The sequence below is a fragment of the Thermothelomyces thermophilus genome, chromosome 1 (genome assembly GCF_000226095.1).
Source record: "Thermothelomyces thermophilus ATCC 42464 chromosome 1, complete sequence".
Taxonomy (NCBI): domain Eukaryota; kingdom Fungi; phylum Ascomycota; class Sordariomycetes; order Sordariales; family Chaetomiaceae; genus Thermothelomyces; species Thermothelomyces thermophilus.
The window spans coordinates 1,385,097-1,407,444 of NC_016472.1; the positions used below are offsets into that span (position 1 = coordinate 1,385,097).

The window sequence follows — 22,348 nt, forward strand, 5'->3', positions numbered from 1 at the left end:
CTCACGTGTAAAGGGAGCAACGCGCCAGTCCCGGTTTGTCTCTCTGGCTGCCATCAGCCGCAAGCGATGACGTTTACGATGTTCAACCCCTGTCGGCCTGAAGGCAGCTGCCGCCCCTGTTCCCACAAACCACCACGTCACACCTATTGTATACCTGGGGAGCTCTATTTTGCTCCTTCTCGGCACAATTTGTCCTTTTCCCATTGACTTGCTACATAACAAATTCGACAACAAACAACGACAATAACAACATCGCGGAGATTGACAACACGAATCAATCTACCCAAATCCCGCCAAGATGACGCTCTACTACACCTTGGTACGCATTCTCTCCCCCGCTGCAAGCTCTCGCGGGCGTTCTCTGTCGGAACTGCAGGGCAACAGCCGCCAACTGCACAAATTGCATCCGGACTAACCATGCTTGCGACAGGTCTTCCTGCTCCTCGTGGCAGAGATGGCCCTCTTCATGCTCTTGATCCTGCCGTTGCCCTTCCCCATGCGCAGAAAAGTGTTCACGTACGTCTCCCCACGCCGTTACAGAGATTTGTCCCACAGCTAATCGTCTCATTTTCTCCAGCTTCATTTCCGAGAATCCCATCGTGGCTAAGGTCCAGTACTGGCTGAAGATAACCTTCGTCTTCATCTTGATCCTCTTCATCGACAGCGTCAATCGCGTCTACCGCGTCCAAGTCGAGCTAGCCTCTGCCACCGAGAACACAGGCACCTCAGCGTACGTTCCGCATGCATTATCATCATTCTAGGAGATATGGGGTGCAAAAGAGGGCAAAAACGAGAGGAGAAAGGGGAGAGACAGAGAGGAAGAGGGAGCTGACCGTCCTAAGCAGGCCGACGATCATGGGCCACGAGCGCCTCGAAGTGCAGGCACGCAAGTTTTACTCGCAGCGCAACATGTACCTCTGCGGATTTACCCTCTTCCTGTCCCTGATCCTCAACCGCACCTACATCATGATCCTCGAGGTGCTGCGCCTCGAGGAGAAGCTGAAGCAGTACGAGGGCTCCGAGAAGAACACCAAGCAGGCCGAGAAGCTGGCCGCTGCCGGTGACGCGGGCGAGATTGCGCGCCTCAAGCGCGAGATTGAGCTGCGCGACCAGGACATCGCCACCCTCAAGAAGCAGGCCGCCGGCCTCCATAGGGAGTACGACGCCCTGGCCGAGAAGTACGGCCGCACCCAGGAGGACGGGACCATGTCCAAGAAGGACAAATAGGAGAGCGACCTCTGGCACGATCTCGACTCCTTGAGCAAAGCAACTGCAACAGCGGCGGTGAAGGACGAGGAGGACACCGACACGCCGAGACAGCGGAGGCCATTGCCGCCGCCGAACATATGGTCGCCTTAGCCGCCCGCGGACTGAACAAGTTGCAGATGCCCAGCAGGTTGTCTGCGAAAAGGGACCTCATATTAGGGACGAAGAGGATGAGAAGCAGCACGAACGAATCGAAACATTGGGGGGACGAGGGTAGTTATCAAGGCATGCAAAACCGAAGTTCTATGGGTGGGGTGTTGTTGTGTTTGATAAGAGGTACCTCTGTTTAGCTAGGCTCGAGCGTTTCTTCGCACTTGCAAGGCATTTCGACTCCCAAGTCCAAGACGAGATCACGCACAACTCTAATTTTATACAATCCTATCGCAACACACAGTTCTAGCTGGTAAGGAAGCATTTACATGCCCCGCGATTCCAACTCACCGTCTATCCAGCTCGCCGCCTTTTCCCCAAATTCCAACTTTGTATGTATGTAATCCAATGATCTGCACAAGCAAACAAAGAGCCCACCGTCTATGATAATAACTATCCTCTCTTCTTTTTCTCACCCAAACATATCATACAAGTCCGGAAACAGAATGCCGTTTGCCATGGCGAGCACCTCCCTCTCCTTGTCCTCGTCCGCCTCTTCCTCGTCCCACGGCAACAACCCCATCGCCCGCAGGCCGTCATCCCCGCCCGCGTCCAGCACCTCCTGCGCCTCCGGCCGGCTGATGACGCTGCCGCTGCCGCTGCCGCTGCCGCTGCCGTCGCAGCTCCACACCGGTTCCCCGCTCTCTCGGCGGCCGTGCCCGTGCCCGTGCCCGCCCCACGCAAAGTCCGGGCCCGGATGGCCGAGGAGGAACGCCTTGCGCTGGCGGGCGAGGTAGAGCGCGTTCGTCTGGGTCAGTGGACACGCGGGGAGGTACATGCAGGCTGCTGCCGCTCTCGAATAGGAGGAAGAGGAAGAGGGGTCGGGATCCGAATCGGAGGGGTGATGGTGATGGTGGTGGTGGTGGTGGGGTTGGGGTTGGGGTCGGTCGGGGATGATGCGGTGGATCAGGTCCGGGTGCCAGACTAGGTAGTCGCCCGGCTGGAGGTCCGGGACCGAGATCAGGCTGCGGTCGAGCTGCAGGTGCGGGTGGAGGGACGGCGTGATCTGCTGGGCGTAGCTTGGGAGCGCGCCGTGGAGGATGCTATTTTGGGGGTGGTTGAACGCCCACTGGGCGTCGTCTCCTGTTTCGGTTGAGCGGTCTGGCGTCGTCGTTGGTGTTGAGATTGACGATGGCGGGGGGGAGAAGAACGGCCGGAGGAGGAAGTAGGCCGTGGCTAGGCGCGGCAGCGGGCAGACTTGGACCGAGCCTGGTCCGGAGGGGACGTGGTTGAGGGCGAGCCAGCCCTGAAACATTCGGAAGATGGAGCACGCGCCGGCTCTGTGGTAGAGATCGCTTGTTACGCCGAGGCGGGTGCTGCTCTGCAGAGGGAGGGGAGAGGTTCAATCAGTCCATGCTTGGGCAGGAAGAGCAGGGGGAAAGGGGGAAGGGGGAAGGGGGACGCATACCTCCCAGGGGTCATAATCTTCCCACCGGCCCTCGAAGATGTCCTTGTACGTGCCAGCCCGGCCGTATCCGTCTGGTTCCCATCGTTCCACACTTCCGCCGTCAACGGTGGCCCAAGGGCTACTTTCTGGCCCCTCCCTCCCTCTCAATGCCATCCGATCGGCGTACGAGATTGGAAAGTTTGTCGTCACCCTGGCGTTTTCGTCTTTGGATTTCCACGCGCTCATGACAAACTTCTGCGCCGCAAGGAGATTCGGGTGAGCTCGGGCCTTAACCTGGGCAGGACTCCAGTATACATCCTGTGCCTGGAAACCCCCCGAAGGGGACCTGACAGGTGGTGACTGCCCGAGATATTCTTCCGCCTCTCGGCTCCACATTAGAGCCGTGTCTTTGGGCACCACACCGCGGATGATACCGACTCCTCTCTGGCCAAGGTCTCGCAGGAAACGGTCAGCCTGCTGTAGGTCCGCGGCGTCCTCGAAGCGGATGGTGGGTATGGCATCGGATCCAAGGGATGAGACTACTCCAATCTCGACTGGGAGACGCTGGAGAAGCCGGTGCCACGAGGAACTGATTGCCGATTCCTTACCCAAGGCCAAGCTCTCCTTGAGGGCCGCGAACCTCGGGGTAAGTTGGATGGGGTCAGGACAAGCAAACGAGTGTGCCTCATCCCTTCTGGCCAAGAGGAGGGTGTCCGCCATACTCGACGAAACCGGGAGGGGCCTTGCAGAGATGGCCATGGCGAGAAACGGTGAGAGTTGACATGGCAGAGACGGGATGCGTGTAAAATCGGGGCAGGATTCGCAGGGAATCTCAAGAGAGAGGGAGCAAGAAAAGCATGTTTGCAGAAGGAGCGCGAGATACAGTCCACCCCACGATGGACCTCCCCCGTGGCCGAAGAACACCACATGTCGACGGATGTTGCGCACATGTTAGGAGAGATGCGAGGCATGCGGCTTCCTTGACCGGTGTAAGTGCATGCTAGTCTGTCTCGATATCGACAGGGGGGGAGCCATGTCCGCAGCTACGGCCCGCCAGGCCGACATGCAGGGCTACGGAGAATAACCGTGGCGGTCACCAATGAGGAGGAACCCCGTTGCGGGCCATGACGAGCGCTAAAACTGCAAACCAGTTTTTCGAGTTATTCTATCCATTTTCGCTTGTATCATCATCCTGGGAATGGACTGGAAAGGAGACGCGGCCAAAGGTCCAACAACATTCTCCATGGCCCTTTGCCGAAGTCCCGTCTCGTAGCGGTCGGCGGGTTTTCCTGTGCGCCGGGTTCATTCAAGGCCCCCTGGCCGACGCTTGAACCCGTTTGGAGCGTCGTACAGGTGCTGCATCATCGGCGGGCACGTCACCCAAAGCTTTTCTCTTTGCCGGCCGCTTCTTGACCATGCCGTTGGCTGGCGATCCAGTTGGTGATTTGACCTCGCTGGCCGAGGCGGCCCTCTCGCCTTTCGGTTGTCTCATCAAGACGAATGCCACGCGCTCGACGTCCATAGCCTTCACGCCGAGACGCTTGATCAAGGACTGCGCTTGTTTGTCTAGCTCGATGTACTCCTGTTGATTGTACTTGATGGGCGCTTTCGATCCATTGCAGCACAGCCAGTAGAAGGCCTCGTCGGCGAAGAATATGACGCGTTCTGGATCGTGGACGGCCAAGAGTAGAGACGCAGTTGCGGGTCCGATGCCTTTGAGCCGGGTCAGAATGTTGAGGGCACCAGAGACGTCAGACTTGCCCCGGTAGAGCGTAACAGCTTCGCGGATGGTGTCCTTGACGAAACCGGGTTCGTTTGACGAAACCAGTTTCATCAGGGTGGGCCGAAACTTCCCATGACGACTGATGGTACACGTAGCAAAGTCAGTGAGAGCGAGCCGGGCAGCAGTAACCAGGAAACGGGGAGTGCTTGTCGAGTGTGTGCTGCCTGAAGTGCGCCGGGGCGGCATCATTGGTGCACGATCTCCGGATCTCCGTCCGCACGGCTACATTGCCCAGGTTGAAGCTACGGGAGCGGACAAGCGTCGACAAGGGGGAAGGGTTGGGAGGAACCAGGGGCCTACAGTTTCCACTCGACAAGTTTCTTGACGTCGTCAAGACCCATGGCCGCGGCCCGGTCCCCGGAGCCGAAGGTATCTAGAGCCGCGCCATAGCGATACTGGTCCAAACTGGACAGCGTCTCCTGGCCAGGTTTGGCTGCGGAATGTGAGGTGTCAGAAACCGCCGGCGTTTTGCCGTACCCTGCGAGAAAAACGAAGTAGAAGTCGGATAGTGGATGTGCCTACTGCCTTTGCTGCCGGATATCTCAGCGATGCAGTCGGAATAGCTTGCGAGTAATTCGTGGAATTCGCTGTCGGATACGCTATCCGGCGACGGAGTGGCTGTGCTGGGCATTGCGGCTCCTTGTCGATACCGGGCCGTGGTCGCACTGCAGGACCGATGGCGACTGGGATCCGCTCGATCCACCAGCTATGTAGATGAATGATTATCCAGTGAAGACGGGTTCGAGATTCGGGAGGGGAAGCGCAGCAGACACGCTGTCCTGACTTGGCGGCCACGGTGGCCTAATGAGCGGGTTCGGTGTGTGCTTACCGCTCCGGCGAAAGTGGGAATGTCTCGACCTCGGTGCCGTTTGGAATGAGTCGAAGAAACAATTTCACCGAAACCCCTGTTTAAGCGAGATGCAGCGGAGGATGCGCGGTTGCGTTCTCGGCACAGCGCATTAGTTAGGCGAAGGCAGCTTCTGCCGGCCAAGTCCCGGAATGCCGCCGCACCCAAGTTGAAGAACCGTTCAAGCCCGGCCTACGAAGTATTTAGCGGGAGAAAATCACATGCGGCACGGCAACGCGGGCCTTTTAAACCACCTTCGCGCAGGAATGCGCTTATAGGAGCTGCAGCTCTGATCTTCGAGATTGTCTTCTTGAGAATTGCTTGACGACTAGACGGAATGCTGCCAGCTGACAAGAATCGATGGAAGTTCCAAGTAGTTTCGGTACTTGCGACGGAGTACTTATTGTAAGTACAGATTACATACGGAGTAGTGTCGAGGTACCTACCTTATACGTTTACTGTAGTAGATAATGGATTGGAATGAACGCTGTCAGGGTCCTTTTGTTGGCGCCTGGACCCTGTTGCGGAAAGAGCAAACCACTAAGGCTCGGGGCCCGTGCACACTGCAATCCGGACCTGCCTGATGGAGCCTATCGCCCGCAGGCCCGCTAACGGCACCCGAGCGGGCCACTTTAACCGCTGCAGAAAAAAAAAAAACCGAGACGAAAAAAAGAAAGAAGCCGCAAAGAACACGTAGAGTGTATATCGTAGCACCAGCCCAAGCCCAGGACAGCTCAAGAAAGCCAGGAACCAATAGAGATCTCCACAATGGGCGGTGGTAACGTAAGTGCGCCCCTGTCTCCGCCGAAAGTCCACTCGCTCCCACTCTCCGGCATGCCGAGATGCCCATCGCGGTCGATCTGAGAGACCCCGTCCGACATCCACTGACTCTCTCTGGGACAGGGAGCCAAGGCGGCGCAGAAGCGTGCCCGGAACGAGAAACATAAGAACGTTCCGAAGGCCGCCTCGCAGTTGAAGTCCGTATGTGATCTCTACGTTAATTTTTTTTAACATGGCCGGCAAGCCCGAGCATGGCATCCTCTGACACACGCCTCTTACCACGCAGAACGCCGCCGCTATGAACATCATCTGCGCCATTTGCAAGCAGGCCTTCCTCTCGACTTCCCGCGAACCTCAGTACGACACCGCTCTGCCATTTGTTCTTCTTTGCTTCCTCCCTTTTCGGAACTAGGAAGCATCTCAAGACCACCGACGGCCCGAGGCTGACGCTGCTATGCTCTCTTCTCACAGGCTGACACTGCACGCCGTCAACAAACATAACGCAACCCTTCCCCAGTGCTTCCCTGACTTCAAGCCCCCTGCGTCCAAATGAGCGCTGCCAGCCACACTTCCACGGATTAACGACCACTCACGAGTGTTACGAAGAACTGACGGGTAGGAGGGGGGTTGAGACGACTGGGCAAGCTCTTGGGTTACTGACAAGGCGTAGTAGATGGAAGGGCGTTAACAGTTTGAATTTCCCTGCCAAGCCAACCCATGTCTGGCTTTCTTTTGCTTGATGTTTTTTTTTTTATTCTTCTTGCATGTGACAAACCGGCGGGCGGGCGGAGTCCAGGTGTTCAGGTGTCTCGGGTCTGCGGGCCTAGCACAGCCAACCTCCAGAACGCGGTCCAACAACACCAACCTCCGTGATAAAAAAAAAAAAAAAATCTCCACCGCCCGCCTCTTGAGAGATGCTCTCGAGAGCCTTTGCCCTGCTGCCTCACCACGTTTTTTATGCCGCCGCAACCCCCACATTCCCCGCCTTCTGCTGCTGCTCCGCCCTCAGGCTCTCCAGAATGTCCGGGTACCAGCGCTCCCCGACGTCCGGGTGGCTCTTGACGCGGTTCCGCAGCGTGGCCTCGCCCAGCGTGCGCGCCGCGCCGCCCCTGCGGAAGGTGAACTCGACGTCGTCCAGCCGCCTGCCGCCGTTGCGCTCCAGCACCGCCCTCCGCTGCTCCCGGACGTGCTCGGGCACCTGCCCGACCCCGACGGTCTCGAGGTCCTCGAAGCTCGCGTCGCCGCTGACGCCCTGGAAGAAGGGGATCGAGAAGCGCGGGCCCTCCCCCGCGGCCGGGGACAGCACCCGGTGCGTCGTGCTGACGCACACGCCCTGCGTGAGCGCCTCGAGCCCCTGGCCGATGGCCACCACCAGCGTGCCGTCGATGGGCGGGCAGTCGATCCACTCGCCGCGCATGTTCTGCACCTGCAGGCCCCGGTGGTGCGTGGCTTGGAGGAGGTACGAGGTAAGCACTATTTATTTTTGTTCGAGAAGGGAAGTTTGCGTCAGTTTACTCTGTCACCTCAAATTCGTATGGCAAGGTAAGAAGGGGAAAAAAAGAAAAGAAAAGAAAAGAAAGAAAGATAGAAAATAAAACAGAGAAATAATTAGTCATAATAAAAGGGGGGGGAGGGGTAGACGTTACTGCTATCTTTGTGCGGCCCAACCCCTTGGTTCCCGCCTTTCCCTTCCGCGCCCAGCTCGCCCACGTCCGGGTACTTGACAATCTTGAGCTTGTGCTGCTGGTCGGCGTCAAAGTACTTGTTGAAAGCCCCGCTCGGAAGCTCGATGGCCTCGGCGATCAGACTGGTGAAGTAGATGGAGATCTCGCCCATGCGCTTCATGTACTCGGTGAAGACGGGCCGGAAGTCGGGGAGCACCTCCGGTGACGGCCACTGGTTCGGCGCCAGCAAGTTGTAGTACCTCGGTGCGTCTGGCCCGGGCAGCGGGTGCTCCGTCGACAGGTCAATCTGCTCGCGATGGTCGATTGCGCCCGCAGTGATCTCTGCCGACAGGCGTGAGTAGCCAAGGAAGGATGGCGCGTTCTTCATCTCGATCTTGAGTCTGCCGAGCCGTTCAGTTGCCAAGCTTCATAAACCCGAGCGCATGGGGAGGAGGGGCCGTATAGTCGTCGTACTTTTCCTCCATGGGAATGTCGAAGAAGGCCTTGCCCTCCTCGATCACCCGCTTGAATAGCTCATCCGGGATGCCGACGTTTTTGAGATAGAGGAAGCCGACCTCCATCAAGGCGTGTCGCAAGTCGGATAGGAATCCGGGCTTCGTAGCCGGATCCTTGGCCAGCGACAAATCCAGAATAGGGATCGAGGTGAAGGACATATCGGCGTCGGATGGTTGGCCGCGTGATCGGGATGCGTGAGAGAAGACTCAATTGAGCAAGGGAAGCTACACTCTTGGTTGGGAGAGGAGCGCCCAAGCTTAGGCGTTGTCGGTCTTTTTTTTTATAACAGCAGCGTGTATTGGGGACTATGCCAATAGGGTATCTAACTGCGAGTTCCGTCGAGAGGTTCTTCGCTCCTAGTAGCAAAATGTATGCAGACTATCTAGAATATTTCAGAAGGACCAGTCCGTTCCTCACAGATACATCGTGCGCCCTAGTAGAATGGCGCAATCGGAGCTTGATCTTGCTGCCCCGCAAGAGAGTCCACACCCGGCGGCGCGGGGCGGGGCCAGGGGGTGCAATTATCGAACCGGCTTTTTGGGAAATCAATTCGACCCGGTTGTGTGAGCGGTTATGTCATCGCAAACCGGAGCTCCGATACGGCCGTCTTCTTGCCGTCACATTACCGGATCATCAACGAGGGCGGGGGTGGTCAGCCTTCGAAGAGTCGGAGCTACTCCGGAGCCGCGTCGGCACGGCGTCCGGCGGCGTCTTTGGAGGCTGCGCCAGGTGGAATCAAGCCGATGCAATATTGCGGCAGTCCATGGCGACAAAGGATGATGGAGCTCCGCTATGCTGGAGTGCACGCGACCCAGCTTTAGCAGTCGGGCCGGAGGCATTTCTTAGTTTGGTTAGGTAATGACTTCTGGGTTGAGATTGGTTGATACTAAGCGTTGAGAGGCTTGGTAGAGAACAACCCGGTCACCTGATAGAAGACGTCCTCGATCGGCGGCATGGCGAAGGCCGGGGCGGCATTGAAGATCTCAGCAAGACGCTGAGGCGCCACGACAGCAGCATGTGTATCGTCTTCGTCCTCCATATCCACATCCTGGTCTGCATCCCCCATCTCCTCATCACTGGCCTCACCATCCTGAAGCTGGAGCTCATTGGGTGTCGCGTCACCAACTGCATTAACATCGACTCCGATGTCCGCCAAGGGTTGGAGCATTGGTGCTTGCTCTATGCCTTGGGTCACGGACCAGATCTGGGCCGCTGAGTCGACCAGGACGAAGCCAGATGATGACGGAGCGGCGCATACCGAGGTAATCAGCTGCGAGAAGGTCTTGACAAGCTGAGGCTCCTCCTCGTCAATGTTGAACACAACAAGTTCTGACCTCGTCCCTCTCTTCAGTTTCTCCTGGTTCTGGTTCGGAATGGGTGCGACGAGGGCAACGCTCCGTGATTCGTAGTTGACCGCGACCTGGGTCAGTCGCTTGGCAGCCTCTGATGTCTCCTTGAGGGAGTAGCTGTGCAGCAGCTCATCGGACACGATATCGTAGACCACAAGGTCCTCGGAGAGCATGATCAGGGACGATCCAAGGGATTTCAAAGCCCTGACTTCGCCTCTGAACATCCCCGACACCACATCCCTGAAGGCGCCAGTTTCCGTATCAATGGCGACGACCAGTGCGCCGGACGGAGGGCCGAAAGCGGCGAAAAGGATGGATCCGTCCTCGGAGAAGGTAATCGCACCACTGCGCGGCTCATTTTCGGCGACCTCGATGGTATCGTCCTGCCGTTCGTAGAGGGGAAGAGAAACGGTCCGCGAGCAGGTCCAACTACGTAGCGGTTCGCCATCGGGCCCAGTGGCCGCAAGCCCGTCTCTCTTGCGCATCCTGGATGTCCAGAACCGTACTGTTCCGTCGTTCCCAATCGTGGCAAACCGTGAGGAAGTCGGATCACTGGCGAGGTCGAATATTGTCTCGGCTCGATCAGTATGGTGGGCGTCGTTGATGCGAGTCACGAGTTCCAAGGATTGACCGTCCGCGCTGACCTCCCAGAACTTGAGATAAATCTCACGCCTCTCTCGGCACGCATCCGCTGGCGTTTTTGAACCAATCAAGAAGACGTCCGTATCTCGTTCGGGTGGCTGCCACTCGTCGACGGAGACAAGCCACCTGCTGTCCCGGGAGAAGGCGAGCTTTGTAGCGGTTGGTTCTGTAATGGGTGCACCCTCGCTGGTGATATTCGCTTCAGGAGGATTGGTACGCGCAATGGCGTGCTTGGTGACGCCCTGAAATGACGAGATGTCAAAGACCTGCAGAAGTGGCGTGGATAGGGACCCTCCCAGGGAGGCTTGTTGCCCATTGCCGACGCACAAGCACATCTGTGACGGACTCTGAGGGTTGATGGCAGCAACCAACGGAGTCGCGATCTCGTCGACCGGGCGCCAGACACGACGAACCAGAGAGTCCTTGGACGGACGATCGCCCAGGACCAGTGATTGAATGCCCGAGACGTACATCGTCGGCTTCATCTCCGCAGTGGACAATACCATGGTCGAGTTGTCATCCAGATGAACCGCGTACGATGATCCCCGAGGCGAGACGACAATGTTCTCGATGCTTGCAAGAAGATGGGGTAGGAAATCAAGCCTTCCGGTGTCGACCTGCCAGAGGACGAGAACAGTCTCGTAACCGCCGGAGATGAGGTAGTTGCCTGCCAGAGGTCAGCCAAAACGCACGTCTGAATTCCCCCCGCGCCCCCCCCGGGGGGGGGGGGGGGGGTTGGGGGGTGTTTGGGAGTGGGAGAGGGGGACAAAAAGGACTCACCATCCTCGGACCACTTGACGCTATGTACCGCACGGCGATGCCAGTGATACTTTCTCGGTTGGATCAAGCCTGCCTTGGAGGAAGCAGATCCTTCCCCTGGCAGCTTGGACAGTATATCATGATAGACATAAATACCTCCCCGAGCACCGCCAATGACAAGATCCACAGATTGGATCTCGATACCCCCTTTCTTGGTCGTCCGAACGGTGTGCCGTACGTTCAGGCAGCTGACAATATCAGGGACATCAAAGCAGACGAAGCGATACACCAAGTCATCCAGGGAGGCCAGCTTCTTCGGCTTCAGCTGGCCTATGTGCAACGTCTCCTTCGCCGCGGCGACGATCAGTCTGCCGCCTGCGACAGACTGCAGCAATTGCGGGCTCTCGTCGTAAGTGTGCAGGAGCGTGCCTCTCCCTGCCGAGAGCGCCTTGGTGTTGTAGGCAAATATTTGCGCAGAGCTGTATGTGAGCTTCTGCAGAACCAGCACGACATCTTCTGCCTTGCCGCCAAGCTCCACCGCGTCCACGGTCATATCCAGCACCTTCTTGGCCTCGACTTTGAAGGGGGCGTCGACGCCCGAACCAGACGTCCAATTGAGGTACCAAATACGTCCATCGGAACATGCAACCCAGACGTAGTCGGTGTCGCACTTGGATAATACCGAAGCAACGATATGCGTCGACACGAGCTCGTTCTCGCCGTCCGACCCGGGTATTGGAAGGGCGATTCTGCGTACAAGGAGGGAGTCTTCGGTCGAGTACACCTGAATTGAGGTGTTGTATGTGATAAGCAGATGCCTGAGTTTGTCAGTAGCTGCTCCTGTACGACGCCCTCACCCACCCGTTTCCGCCCTTACTTACCGTTCGTCAGGGGAGAAAATGGGATCGATGTCCAGCATTCTTCCCCCCATCGGCTTGGACAACCTCCATGGCTGTGACTTGCTTTGGACGGGCCCCGCTAAGGATTGTGAAGAAGCATCCGGGAGGTCGACGTCGCCATCCGGTCGCTGTTGGGGCGCCCCATTCGTAGTGTCTTCCCCGTTCACATTAACTTCCTGGAGTTTGGACTTCCGGCGATGCTTCTTTTGGGAGAGGGCCGGGTCGTCCTTCGGCTCGCGCTTCCGCTTCAGGGAAGCTGTGTCGCCGTTTACATCCATGTTCAGTGACCTCGCGATCTGTGACCGACAAGAAGGGAACCCGGGTGCAGCGGCGATTTCGAGCTGAACAGGCCAATGCTAGAAGGCAAGCGCCGAAACCCCTCTCCAATCGCTCGCTTGCAGGCAGCAGAAATTTTGGCGGACGTCAAAAAAGTTACAGTGGGGCCGGGCTTCGTATCAGCGATACGCACGGATCGCATGCAGGAACAGAGATTTGAGAACTCGCAAGAAGCTCTTCCGCGCGTGTTAACACGGAATCCATCAACTTCAATCCCCAGCGGTTGGTTCCTTGCGCCATTGCATCCGACTGCCTACTTTGTACCTACCTTTTGCGAAACCGACCAGGACTCTCCAAGCGCGCACAAGATGATTATTCCCATCCGTTGCTTCTCGTGTGGCAAGGTGGGTTACGCACCCCTTCCCAGTCTATCACGGTCACGCCTAATATGTCATTGTCTAGGTCACGGGCGACCTCTGGGAGAAGTTCGTAAAGCTGATCGAGGAGGAAGGGCTCAGCGACGGGTAAGGTGGCAGCGCCGCACACCAGACATATGAAGAGCGGGACAGCTTGCTGACGGACCAAAAGCGACGCCCTGGATCAGCTTGGGTGCAAGCGGTACTGCTGCCGGCGCATGGTCATGACGCATGTGGACCTCATTGAGAAGCTTCTCAAGTATGTTCTTGCCGCGACGATACTGTATATGGGGCTCGCTGAAGGTAGTGCTCTGACACTCGATTGCAGGTACACGCCCGACGGCCGAAACTACAAGAAGATCGAAATGCAGCAGCGCAACCAGGAGTAATGTGCAGCCATCAGCGTCGGCTTTTTCGATCAAAATATGGACAGGCGTCAAAAGAGGTGGCCGTGCACTTTTTCTGGGAGCTTGATGCTCGGATTATGTCTGCTTGGTATACTTAAGGCGGCGTCTCGGTCATTGTGAGATTTTGGTGCCGGGTGAATTGCCCTCCTCTTCGGATCCAAAGGGCGGACATTTTTATTTCGACTCAGGAATGCGGCCAGGCCAGCCGCCTAAACGATACCCCTCGGTGGCTTGCCGTAACCAACCGCATAACTAGCCTGTAAGTGGGCTGTTGACGCGACGCATCTACACAAGATCAAACGTCTTGCGGCGATCGTTGTGATTGGCGTCACGTTGTCTGCGCCATCGGGTGCCGATTTACCTGGCCTCCGGGCATTGGAAATCGGGCAGTTCGATGGGTGCAACTTGGGGTTGCGGACAGATGGGAGACGAGTTGGTGGTTGGAAAAACGAGGTGCTTCGTCGGAGGGATCCCGACGTTTTTCTTGATATACTCCGTACATAGCATTGATCAGACCAGGCTCGTCCTCCATTCATTTCGGCTTTCCGAATTTGAGATACGGTCAGCAGGCTCTCCGGTGCATGTCCCACTCTCTCTATCCCCACCCCCGCCTTTCAAGCTTTTGGAAGATCCTTTCGAAGGATTCCTTCGAAGGATTCCTTTGATGGTGCGGCCCCAGTATTTGGGGCCAGGTGGCGTTGAGGATGCGACACAGTCAACAGATCTACGTAGCCAACACACTGTTCTGGATGGTATTGGCGTGTTGGCTCGCGTCCTCACGGCCGTTGCCCGCTAAAGTCTGCTGAGCGAACCAAGGCCGCAGCAGCGCTTGAGCCAGGTCCATGCCAAACAAGGCAGGCACGTTGTTGCATGGATGTATGTATGTGCATACAATACCTACCCTATACTATAACTATAACTACCTACCTTACCTTACAAGTAGGTCACTGCATGATCGGGTGGTGCCCACCTCGCGCGGGTGCAAACAAACCAAAGCGCTTCCAAAGGCGGAATCTGCTTTCTTCTGGTGACACGCACTCGGTGATGCAACTTGTTGATTCGCTCGAATTTCATTAACAGAGCAAACACTGGGGGACCTAAAGCAACGGGATCTCCTCGAAAAATGATACATGTTGCAGCCGACGTTGGCCGAACAGCCCGACCTCCGAGCTCAGAGATGTCCACAGCATGGGAGAAAGCAAAGCGGCAACAATTAACCAACTATGCCAAAACGGGGACAGAACCAGAGCGTCGGGATCCAACCCGCCACGAATCCGAACCCCTGCTAGGCTACGAAACGGAGTACATAGTAGGGATTGCACTACGAAGTACCTCGAAAAGTACCAGGTAGTTTGTATGCGGCGTTCCGCTACAGCCACGATCAAAAGTACGGATGAACGTTTTCTGTCTTCTTCGCCCCTTGCAGTTTGTCCTCGAAAGCAAGCAGCATTTCACGGAAGCCTCCTCCGTGCGGTATAGCTAGGGCTGGGCAATTCGACCGAGCAATGAAACGTGTCTGCCTCACCTGAATCATCCGGTGGGATGGAGGACCGGAACAAGCAGCAAGCACTGTGTGTCATGCGGAAGAAAATTCCCATCGCATGGAACGTCTCGAATAAGGAGGGTCTGCGCGCCAACACGCCTGTCGACACTTTCGCTCCGAATACCGCCATGCCGCCTTTGGCTCATCGAGATTCCCGGGCCCAGACAAAAGAAAAGACATCGGCAACTTTGTGAGGATCTGCTGGGGGCCAAAGCGAAAGTACCGTCGATCATCGGACGCGGCGCCGTTGGCCGTGATGCGCAATGGGACGCCAGACCAGGATGTCGCGGGCCAGGATGTCGCCCAGCAGGCTGGAAACAGCGACGGTCGTCTTGATTCCCTGTGCAAGCCTATTGGACGGTTGTTTGCCCCTCATCCCGGAACGGTCTCGGACAAGGGCCCCATGTCAGACAGAGGTCGCTGACTTGCTAGCAAAGCGAGCCACAGCGACTCGTTAAGCGCCGACGCTGTGGCCAATGCAGTTCTTCGGCAGAAGTAGGAGGGGGGTCTTCGCCGGCTTCTCACTGGCTCGAGGAGTAACGACGCGCATCGAACCCCTGTTTGGATGGGTGCGGAATGGAATCGGTCTCTTGCGCGAGCGCTGCTGGCACCGTCGTGGCATGTTGAAGCGTCGAGATATCATTCTGGGCTAGTGTATATAATATTCTGTCCCCCGCGCTCTCCCTGAGCAGCACTCGCAGAGGGGCACAAAGGCTTAGTTCACATACGGAGTACGCATCACAGTTGCACGGGTGACATCGGCAATGCAGTCACACACAAGAAGGCAGCAGAGGAGGGACAGGGTGTCCGCCGACGATTGAGATTGCTACACTACACTGCCTCCCCGCGCCGTGCAGCTGCTCTGCGGGCCCGTTGGCGTGCTGTCGACTCCTTCATGTATGTACATACATACATATACAGTAAGTGTACTTATTCCCTGTCAGGCAAGGCGCCCACCACAACCCTTGCCCGCCGCTGCCACCCTTCTTCCCGTTTGGCTGTTGCGCTCTCCTTAAGCGCAGCGGCGCTCTCTCTTTTCAGCCACTCAGCCCTGGTGCTATCTTGTTGCGTCCAAGACGGCGAACCACGAGCGACACATCCACCACTCCCGCGCCGACAGGTCGTCGTCCTCCGCACTCTCCCCTCTGCCCGCGTTCGGCTGCTGTCGCAGCCCGCCAAGCAGCTCTACGTGCCATTGCTCGGCAGTTAGTGCTTCGACAGCTGTGCTCTCGCGACATCCACTATCTAGCCTCTAGCGTACCTTTCAGCATCCTTCTTCTGTCCCGCACAGGGCCCGGAAGCCGCACGCCCACACCCATTACTGCCGCTGCCGCTGCTGCTGCAAGACGCTCCTCGTTGGTTGGCTGTCTTTGATACCTCCGATCGGTGTTTGAGGGGGGGTGGAAAGCAGCTCAAGCCTTAGCCTCGTAAAAGAATCTTTCAAGAGGCACCTTCTTCAGCCCTCCGCACCCCTGTGTGCTCAAGCGGTTTCGGGCGAACAAGATCAGAGCAGATACGCTTCTCAGCACTGGACTGCAGCTTTTCGTTTGCTTAATAGCTGGCCGCAGCGACGGACGGTCACGTCCCGGTTCCAGAGCTTTCCGACCCTCCGCGCTTCTTACGCGTGTGGCTCGTCGCTATCTCATTGCCGTCGGCAACCTCTACTACTATTATTCGGAAATAGTCCCTCGAAGCCTACGCTGCTTGCCTGCTTCGGCCGGCTGCCCGTGTAGCTAGGATCGGGCGCAATGGCTCTTAAGGCACCCTTGAGGTCATCAACGGGAAGCATCACATCGAGGTACCTGACACACGCAGATATGTCGGTCTCGACAGGGCCAGAGTCACCCTCGCTGCCTTCGCAATATGTCGCGTATGAACTCAATCTGAACATGAAGTTGTGCCGGCGACGTCCTGACCATGTCTTTGCCATAGCTCCTCCACCTCGGGTTCCGAATCCCAGCCTCCCCGCCCCTCCTCCTTCACGAGGCCGAACTCAGCGCACCTGATGAGTCCCAGCAGTGATATAGTTGGCCCTTCGCCAGTGACTTCAAACGGAACTGAGACCACAGAAATCGAGGACGAGGCGGCCGAAAACACCAGAGAAGAAAATAAGAACATTCGACAGTCGGTAGGTGGAAAGATGGGTCGAAGCGGAATGTACTATCGGGTGGCTAACCACACCCCAGCTCATGATGATAAGGACCAACATCCCCGATCACCTTCGGAAACCGCTAAGCGAAGAAGTCGTCTCGGTAATTCACGCACCCCCGAACTTCCAGAACTGGGTATGATCCATGTCATATCTGCCTCGACGTGATCGAGATGTTGACGCAAAACTCATGAAAGCAGTCGAGCGATGCGACTTCAAAATCCAATACGGCGAGCGTTACCAGCGTGGAGAGCACGAGCGCAAGTAGCCCTCCACCAAGCGAGCCATCAACAGTGGTAGGCGGTTAACTCTCCGTCGGTTCGGTGCGCGTAAGGTCCGGCTAACGCGCCAGGGCACTAGACACCCCCAGCCCAGCAACAACCCACCGTCAACACCAAAGTGAAACCAGTGACCTTCGGCGTAGACGCCCCGACACCGCAGGCTCAAAAGCTAGATGACGTTCTTGCGAACGAGCCCCCGAGGTTGCGGTCGAGCACCGCGAGCAGTCTGGAGCGTGAGTCTCGCCGCGTGTCCATCGTGCCGATTATCGCTCTCCTGACAGCTTCCCCCAGTGATTCCGGAAAGCCACGAAGTGGACGCAGACGACGACGAAGACGAAGACGCCGACGACTTCTCGGGGCCGACCCTGAGCCGAGAGAACGAGGTCAAAGCGCTCAAGGCCGCCCTGGAGGAGTGCTGGACGTTGTGCAACACCCTGGCCAACCTCAGCTCTATCCACCGAGAGCGCGTTTTCAACAGCTCCGGCACGCCAGACGCCCACGAGAGGGCGTGGAAGAGCTGCTGGAAACTGTGCAAGCGGCTGTACCAGAGCCGAGACGATGTCTCGGAATCGTACGGGGTCCGGACGAATCTGGATTTGTGCCGCGACTTCTGCCAGTGCTTGTTCGATGTGCGGCAAAAGAAGGACGAGACAGCTGATTCTATCCTGCGTGTGAGCTTCGAGCTCAACAATCAGTACGGCCACGATCCCTTCTCTCCCCTTTCTCTCTTCTCATTCATCACTCATGAGGGCGCCTATCTGACGGGATTCTGCAGCCTCTACAGCGCCCAAGACAGCCGGTCTCTCCCCGAGGCTTTTAGGGAACGAACACTCGATTTTTACATAACGCTGTGCCACAGACTCATGAAGCAACGCAGCGATCTTGCCGAGGAGACCGACTCGCTCCTGCGTGCCTGCTGGTCGCTGGCGGAGATGCTCTTCAGCCTCCGGCAGAGCCGCCGGGACGGGAAGGCCCCTGATGAAGAGTTACTCGGCTCGGCAGTGCAGGCTTGTTGGGAGCTTTGCGATATCTTCCGCGAGGGCTGGACGCAGATCCGGCCAGATCGCGGCACCCCCAGACCGAACCAAGTCAATTTCTTCGCCGCCGGCACGCCTTATGGCAACCAGTCCACGGGCAGCCACCCGTCCGACGTTGCTCGTTCCAATGCCGGAAGCCGCGCATCGCTGCACTCGAAGCGCGAGAGCCTCCGCAGCCTCGCCGACATCGACCGGCCACGCCCCCACCCCGTCGTGCCCGAGACGCCCGTCACCGAGTTTGAGGACACTCCGGTCTCGCCCGACGCCAGCCCCCGAATGCCACCCAACATTCTAATCCTAGGCACCTCGGGGGACTCGCGTAGCGACCGGGGCGGCCGCTGGTCAAGCAACGCCTCCAACCTCTCGAGCTACAGCCAAAGCAGCCAGCATACGTCTAGCACGGCCACAACCACTGCTGCCGTTGAGGATACAAATGTCACGCGCATAAAGGCACTTATCCTCAAGGCGGCCATGAACGTCGGCTTCGACCGTGACACGGCGGTAGCGAATGGTACCAGCAGCGCGGCCTCGCTCCAGAACTTTGTCAAAACTCTGCCGACAGGTTCCTTTGGCTCGCTCCCCAGCCATGCGGCACTGCTGCAAAGCTACAAGAACCTCGTGCTCACAGACGCATCGTTCCGCTTCTCAACTAGCCTCCCTGCGCGCGGGAAACGCTTCACCGCCGCCGAGATTGCCAAGAGCGTGGGCTGGATAACGCAGCGGTCTGCTCAGTACAATTTCCTAAGGGATTTGTTCCGGCTAGTCTTCGGTATCCAGCCCGATGAGGCCGAGGCGAGGAAAAACATGTCGATAACCGTGTAAAGGCGCGCGCGACGGGGTCGTTGTGATTGGACTTCGGGCAGGCGCCAGCACGGTTCTGCTCTACGCCACTCTTCCTTCCATCATCGCCCACCACACCGATCTGAACCTGGGACGGGCACTTCATGACGCTCCGTTTTCTTTTGTCCGTCGTGCTGTGTGTCCGATCCAAGACTGCTCCACAACGAGCCCTACCCATCCAACCGCATCCATGCCGCCGCCGTCCATCCGGTCACCGACCCGGGCTCATCAGAAACACACGCCTAACGGTCCCGAGGCACCCTCGGATGGGAGGACACATCTAGCGGCCAGCTAAACCTAACCATCATCCCATCCGGCCCCACGCCACCCCATCTTTTCTCGTTTATATTTATTGGAGCTTCATTCCTGTTAGATACCCTGTCATTGAAGTTGCAAAACTTGGTTCTCTCTTTTCATATATGGAACCCGGCGTCCACACGCCTTTCATTTGCGAGCATACCTCCCTACGGACAGCCGTTGATTTGATGGTGATGATGATGACAACGTTGACCCATTGAGCCAGAGTTTCTGTCCCTGTCGTTTCTGTGGCTTGTTGCGTTACACCACCCATGTGGGACAGTGGTTCGGTGTTTTTTTTGGGGGGGGGGGAAGATTTGGGGAATGGGTGGAGGCAGATCTTGTTTAAACCAGACGGAGAAGGAGGTCTATGATTTTTTGGGATGGCTCCTAGAGGTGAAGGGGACAGAGCGGAGAAACAGACAAGTAGGCAGAGGAGCACAAGGAATGTCATCTTTTCTGCATTGCGTTTCGAGTGTGCAAATGACATCGTCTCACGGCTTCTGATTCAGGTGGTGTCGATCCTAGAGTGCTCGTCAGATGGTGATGTGGACGTTTTTCTACACAAGGACGGAGGAAGTAGTGCCTCGGGACTACTCGAGTTTCCTGACCCATTCGCCGCCGTCTAAAAGTCAGCCAGAGAGTTACGGGCTTCTAGCAAGGGCCTTCCTCACGACAGGGTTCCGAGGTCTGTGATGCAAGTCTCGAGCTTTCCCCATAGCTTTGCAATGACGCCAATCCTTGAAGCCGTTTCAAGGCAACACTGGGACCTGGGACTTTCTAGGTTTTCACACCTTGTCTATTTGCTGCCTTTTCTTGCTCTGGTCCAGTAACTCCAACCCGCTCTTTCCCTCACATCCCAGTTCTACACTATGCGAATAGTCTAACAAGCTCGTCGTCTACAATAAGACACGCCCGCCAACGCCGCGCTTTCTGCTTCCCATGAAGTTGCAGCCCCCCCCCCCCCCCCCAAAAAAAAAAAAAAAGGGAAAGAAAATGGCCTAACTTTGGAGAAAACCCCATCCAACTGCCAGCTCAGCTAGCAACTTGACGGGGCCCGCCCAAAGATCCCCCACCAGAAACCCACATTCCGCATCCCGTCGTCGTCGCCGTCGCCGTGCTCGTCACCCCAGTCGTCTTGGCCGTCCACGACGCCCTCCTCGAGACAGAGCAGCGGGCGGGGCCGCCGGCCCAGCTCCTCCCGCAGGCTGCTGAGCAGACGCCTGGTGATCTCGTCCCTCTGGGGAACCATGGCGAGGACCCTCGCGTCCGTGCCGAGAGCGAGCTGCTCATCGATCGCGCAGGCCAGGAGCGTCGGGTGGTCGTCGTCGTACAGGGGGTCTGCCACGATGATGAGCTGTTATCAAAGGGTTAGCGTTCTTTTTTTTTTTTTTTTGTTTGTTTGTTTGGTGGGAGGGGTTCTGGTTGAAGCATTGCTGCTGCTTAGTGCCCTCACCTGAAAACAGTTCGGCTCCCAGAACATGGGGTCGACGTCTTCCCTGGAACCGCCCCATGTCAACGGAGCCGCCTCGGCTTTGCCGCCAAGCCGGCCCACGACCTCCCTGTTGAGAGACACGTTGTGCGCCAGATTGGGGATGATGGTGGGCAGGTCCGTGAGCACAACACTCGTCTTCCAGACGCAGGCGGCCGCCAGGCCCAGGAGGCCGGTGCCGGAGCCCAGCTCCAGGACCTCGTGCGGTGCCGAGAGCGCCCCGGGGACGAACAGGTGTGCGAGAGGACCGTCCGCGAACTGGTGGAGGAGCCGGGCGAGAGCGTACGACGAGCCCCACGTCTTGAGGCCGAGAGAATCCCCGGTCAGGGGCGGCTCCCGGATGACGAGGCTGAAGGCACCGTGGCCGTGATCTTCGAAGGGCCAGCGCCGAGTGATCTCCCCCATCGCTGCACCGGCCACCGTCAGCCCCACCTTCTCTCTCAATCTGCCCTTCTTGTCTCTGGGCTGGCCTCCTCCTCTCTCCGCCCCGACCCGCCCTTGACTCTTTCTTCCACCGGGAGGGCGTGTAACGTAATGTAGACATACCTGTCCGGCCGCAGCGCTCCGACATGCGCTTGCTTGCCTCTTCCCAGATCACTTCCCGCTCGTCATCGCTATCGAGCCATGGCAAGCCGCTCTTGATGATGGAGGACAGGAACGCGACCACCTCCCGCCGGTCGTAGGCGGTTGCGGCCTGCTCCTTAAGGATATCGGCGCGCGAGTCCTGCAGACTCCACACACGGGGTTCGACGCGGAGCTTCTTGAGGGTTTCCAAGAGTACCTCGTAGGCGGGCTTCTGCCAGAGCCGGGGAAGGTCGTCCTCGGGGGAGGAGAACAGCTCGGCGCCTCTCATGCTCTGCGCAGCGAAGGGGGCAATCGATCACGAGGCAAGATTTGTTGTATAGGGAGAAGCTTTTGTTTTGAGGTTCAAAGAGCGGAAAGGAAAGGATACCCTCGAAGGGCCAAACAGTTGTGAATAGGCAGTAAAGAGTGGCCAAGGAATGAGGAACAGGAAAGCAAGGAAGTAAAAGAGAGAGAAAGAGAAAGAAAGTATGAGGATGAAAAGATGGTAAAATACCGACGAGACTATAAACTCGAGCGGCCTTCACGGCCAGGACATTGAAAACTACCGGCGGCGCTGCTTATACAACATTTTCCTACATGGAAATGGCCGTTGGCCGCTTTTTTTGGGAATCCCGATGGACAGTGCCATCGTGGCGCCGCCGTCTGGCGTCTTTCTTCCCCGTATCCTAGTTATCGAGCCTCTTAGCCCCCGACAGTTCCTGTGCCTCCACGATAACGGCGGGGGATTGCCAGTCTGGCGGTGACCCACTGCCGTCTCGAAATTTTGCATTTTGCTTTGCCCGGCGCCAGTGAGGAAGAGCAGCGACATTGTATAAAAAAAAAGAAAGTGGGGGTGCATCTTTCCCTTTGAGAACCCTGAACAAAATCGGGTCTCTACACTATCCTGCGCAGGCGAGCTTTGATTGGCTGGGATCGACCGCGGGGCACTGAGCCGCAATTTTCGATGACTCCAAAAACTCTTTGTGCCCGTGTTTCTGCTTCTT

The 22,348-nt window shown here is 57.4% G+C and overlaps 8 protein-coding genes across 8 annotated transcripts; 4 read left to right on the forward strand and 4 right to left on the reverse strand.

The window, feature by feature from the left end:
* The first annotated feature begins 76 nt into the window (after positions 1 to 76).
* MYCTH_2294574 (uncharacterized protein) lies at positions 77 to 1,528 on the forward strand. Its single transcript, XM_003658564.1, has 4 exons — positions 77 to 319; positions 431 to 516; positions 578 to 730; positions 846 to 1,528. Exons 1-4 carry the CDS (start codon positions 299 to 301, stop codon positions 1,225 to 1,227), a joined length of 642 nt encoding a protein of 213 aa, XP_003658612.1. The 5' UTR covers positions 77 to 298; the 3' UTR covers positions 1,228 to 1,528.
* A 300-nt stretch (positions 1,529 to 1,828) lies between these two features.
* On the reverse strand, positions 1,829 to 5,339 carry MYCTH_2087375 (uncharacterized protein; the record flags this gene model as incomplete). The annotated part of the gene is made up of 5 exons (XM_003658565.1): positions 5,109 to 5,339; positions 4,887 to 5,019; positions 4,129 to 4,665; positions 2,825 to 3,545; positions 1,829 to 2,737 (listed from the first exon to the last, which is right to left on the reverse strand). The coding sequence occupies exons 1-5, from the start codon at positions 5,215 to 5,217 to the stop codon at positions 1,829 to 1,831; spliced, it is 2,409 nt and encodes an 802-aa protein (XP_003658613.1). The 5' UTR covers positions 5,218 to 5,339.
* A 745-nt stretch (positions 5,340 to 6,084) lies between these two features.
* Positions 6,085 to 6,832, forward strand: MYCTH_2294582 (uncharacterized protein). The gene is made up of 4 exons (XM_003658566.1): positions 6,085 to 6,216; positions 6,337 to 6,414; positions 6,500 to 6,570; positions 6,685 to 6,832. The coding sequence occupies exons 1-4, from the start codon at positions 6,202 to 6,204 to the stop codon at positions 6,764 to 6,766; spliced, it is 246 nt and encodes an 81-aa protein (XP_003658614.1). The 5' UTR covers positions 6,085 to 6,201; the 3' UTR covers positions 6,767 to 6,832.
* Positions 6,833 to 8,401, reverse strand: MYCTH_2294585 (uncharacterized protein). Its single transcript, XM_003658567.1, has 2 exons — positions 7,860 to 8,401; positions 6,833 to 7,686 (listed from the first exon to the last, which is right to left on the reverse strand). Exons 1-2 carry the CDS (start codon positions 8,263 to 8,265, stop codon positions 7,169 to 7,171), a joined length of 924 nt encoding a protein of 307 aa, XP_003658615.1. The 5' UTR covers positions 8,266 to 8,401; the 3' UTR covers positions 6,833 to 7,168.
* Positions 8,402 to 9,265: 864 nt separating this feature from the next.
* MYCTH_2294587 (uncharacterized protein) lies at positions 9,266 to 12,440 on the reverse strand. Its single transcript, XM_003658568.1, has 3 exons — positions 12,025 to 12,440; positions 11,165 to 11,961; positions 9,266 to 11,051 (listed from the first exon to the last, which is right to left on the reverse strand). Exons 1-3 carry the CDS (start codon positions 12,318 to 12,320, stop codon positions 9,280 to 9,282), a joined length of 2,865 nt encoding a protein of 954 aa, XP_003658616.1. The 5' UTR covers positions 12,321 to 12,440; the 3' UTR covers positions 9,266 to 9,279.
* A 115-nt stretch (positions 12,441 to 12,555) lies between these two features.
* MYCTH_2294589 (uncharacterized protein) lies at positions 12,556 to 13,293 on the forward strand. Its single transcript, XM_003658569.1, has 4 exons — positions 12,556 to 12,722; positions 12,781 to 12,842; positions 12,907 to 12,993; positions 13,063 to 13,293. Exons 1-4 carry the CDS (start codon positions 12,687 to 12,689, stop codon positions 13,121 to 13,123), a joined length of 246 nt encoding a protein of 81 aa, XP_003658617.1. The 5' UTR covers positions 12,556 to 12,686; the 3' UTR covers positions 13,124 to 13,293.
* Positions 13,294 to 16,870: 3,577 nt separating this feature from the next.
* Positions 16,871 to 19,157, forward strand: MYCTH_2294596 (uncharacterized protein; the record flags this gene model as incomplete). Its single annotated transcript, XM_003658570.1, has 5 exons — positions 16,871 to 16,969; positions 17,031 to 17,129; positions 17,194 to 17,347; positions 17,406 to 17,808; positions 17,890 to 19,157. The coding sequence occupies 5 exons, from the start codon at positions 16,874 to 16,876 to the stop codon at positions 18,971 to 18,973; spliced, it is 1,836 nt and encodes a 611-aa protein (XP_003658618.1). The 3' UTR covers positions 18,974 to 19,157.
* Positions 19,158 to 20,289: 1,132 nt separating this feature from the next.
* MYCTH_2294601 (uncharacterized protein) lies at positions 20,290 to 21,769 on the reverse strand. Its single transcript, XM_003658571.1, has 2 exons — positions 20,745 to 21,769; positions 20,290 to 20,645 (listed from the first exon to the last, which is right to left on the reverse strand). Exons 1-2 carry the CDS (start codon positions 21,183 to 21,185, stop codon positions 20,328 to 20,330), a joined length of 759 nt encoding a protein of 252 aa, XP_003658619.1. The 5' UTR covers positions 21,186 to 21,769; the 3' UTR covers positions 20,290 to 20,327.
* Positions 21,770 to 22,348: the final 579 nt, after the last annotated feature.

What these genes read in the sequence shown, in the direction of transcription:
- MYCTH_2294574 (XM_003658564.1), top strand. Translation starts at nt 299, where the DNA reads ATGACGCTCTACTACACCTTG. An exon ending in ATGCGCAGAAAAGTGTTCAC is followed by an intron (nt 517 to 577) that starts GTACGTCTCCCC and finishes CATTTTCTCCAG; the next exon opens with CTTCATTTCCGAGAATCCCA. An exon ending in GAGAACACAGGCACCTCAGC is followed by an intron (nt 731 to 845) that starts GTACGTTCCGCA and finishes CGTCCTAAGCAG; the next exon opens with GCCGACGATCATGGGCCACG.
- MYCTH_2294582 (XM_003658566.1), top strand. An exon ending in CCGCCTCGCAGTTGAAGTCC is followed by an intron (nt 6,415 to 6,499) that starts GTATGTGATCTC and finishes CTTACCACGCAG; the next exon opens with AACGCCGCCGCTATGAACAT. An exon ending in TCGACTTCCCGCGAACCTCA is followed by an intron (nt 6,571 to 6,684) that starts GTACGACACCGC and finishes CTCTTCTCACAG; the next exon opens with GCTGACACTGCACGCCGTCA.
- MYCTH_2294585 (XM_003658567.1), bottom strand. Translation starts at nt 8,265, where the DNA reads ATGAAGAACGCGCCATCCTTCCTTGGCTACTCACGCCTGTCGGCAGAG. An exon ending in TGGGCCGCACAAAGATAGCA is followed by an intron (nt 7,687 to 7,859) that starts GTAACGTCTACC and finishes AAAAATAAATAG; the next exon opens with TGCTTACCTCGTACCTCCTC.
- MYCTH_2294587 (XM_003658568.1), bottom strand. Translation starts at nt 12,320, where the DNA reads ATGGATGTAAACGGCGACACAGCTTCCCTGAAGCGGAAGCGCGAGCCG. An exon ending in ATTTTCTCCCCTGACGAACG is followed by an intron (nt 11,962 to 12,024) that starts GTAAGTAAGGGC and finishes TGACAAACTCAG; the next exon opens with GCATCTGCTTATCACATACA. An exon ending in CGTCAAGTGGTCCGAGGATG is followed by an intron (nt 11,052 to 11,164) that starts GTGAGTCCTTTT and finishes GACCTCTGGCAG; the next exon opens with GCAACTACCTCATCTCCGGC.
- MYCTH_2294589 (XM_003658569.1), top strand. Translation starts at nt 12,687, where the DNA reads ATGATTATTCCCATCCGTTGCTTCTCGTGTGGCAAG. An exon ending in GTTGCTTCTCGTGTGGCAAG is followed by an intron (nt 12,723 to 12,780) that starts GTGGGTTACGCA and finishes GTCATTGTCTAG; the next exon opens with GTCACGGGCGACCTCTGGGA. An exon ending in GAGGAAGGGCTCAGCGACGG is followed by an intron (nt 12,843 to 12,906) that starts GTAAGGTGGCAG and finishes ACGGACCAAAAG; the next exon opens with CGACGCCCTGGATCAGCTTG.
- MYCTH_2294601 (XM_003658571.1), bottom strand. Translation starts at nt 21,185, where the DNA reads ATGGGGGAGATCACTCGGCGCTGGCCCTTCGAAGATCACGGCCACGGT. An exon ending in GGGAGCCGAACTGTTTTCAG is followed by an intron (nt 20,646 to 20,744) that starts GTGAGGGCACTA and finishes CTTTGATAACAG; the next exon opens with CTCATCATCGTGGCAGACCC.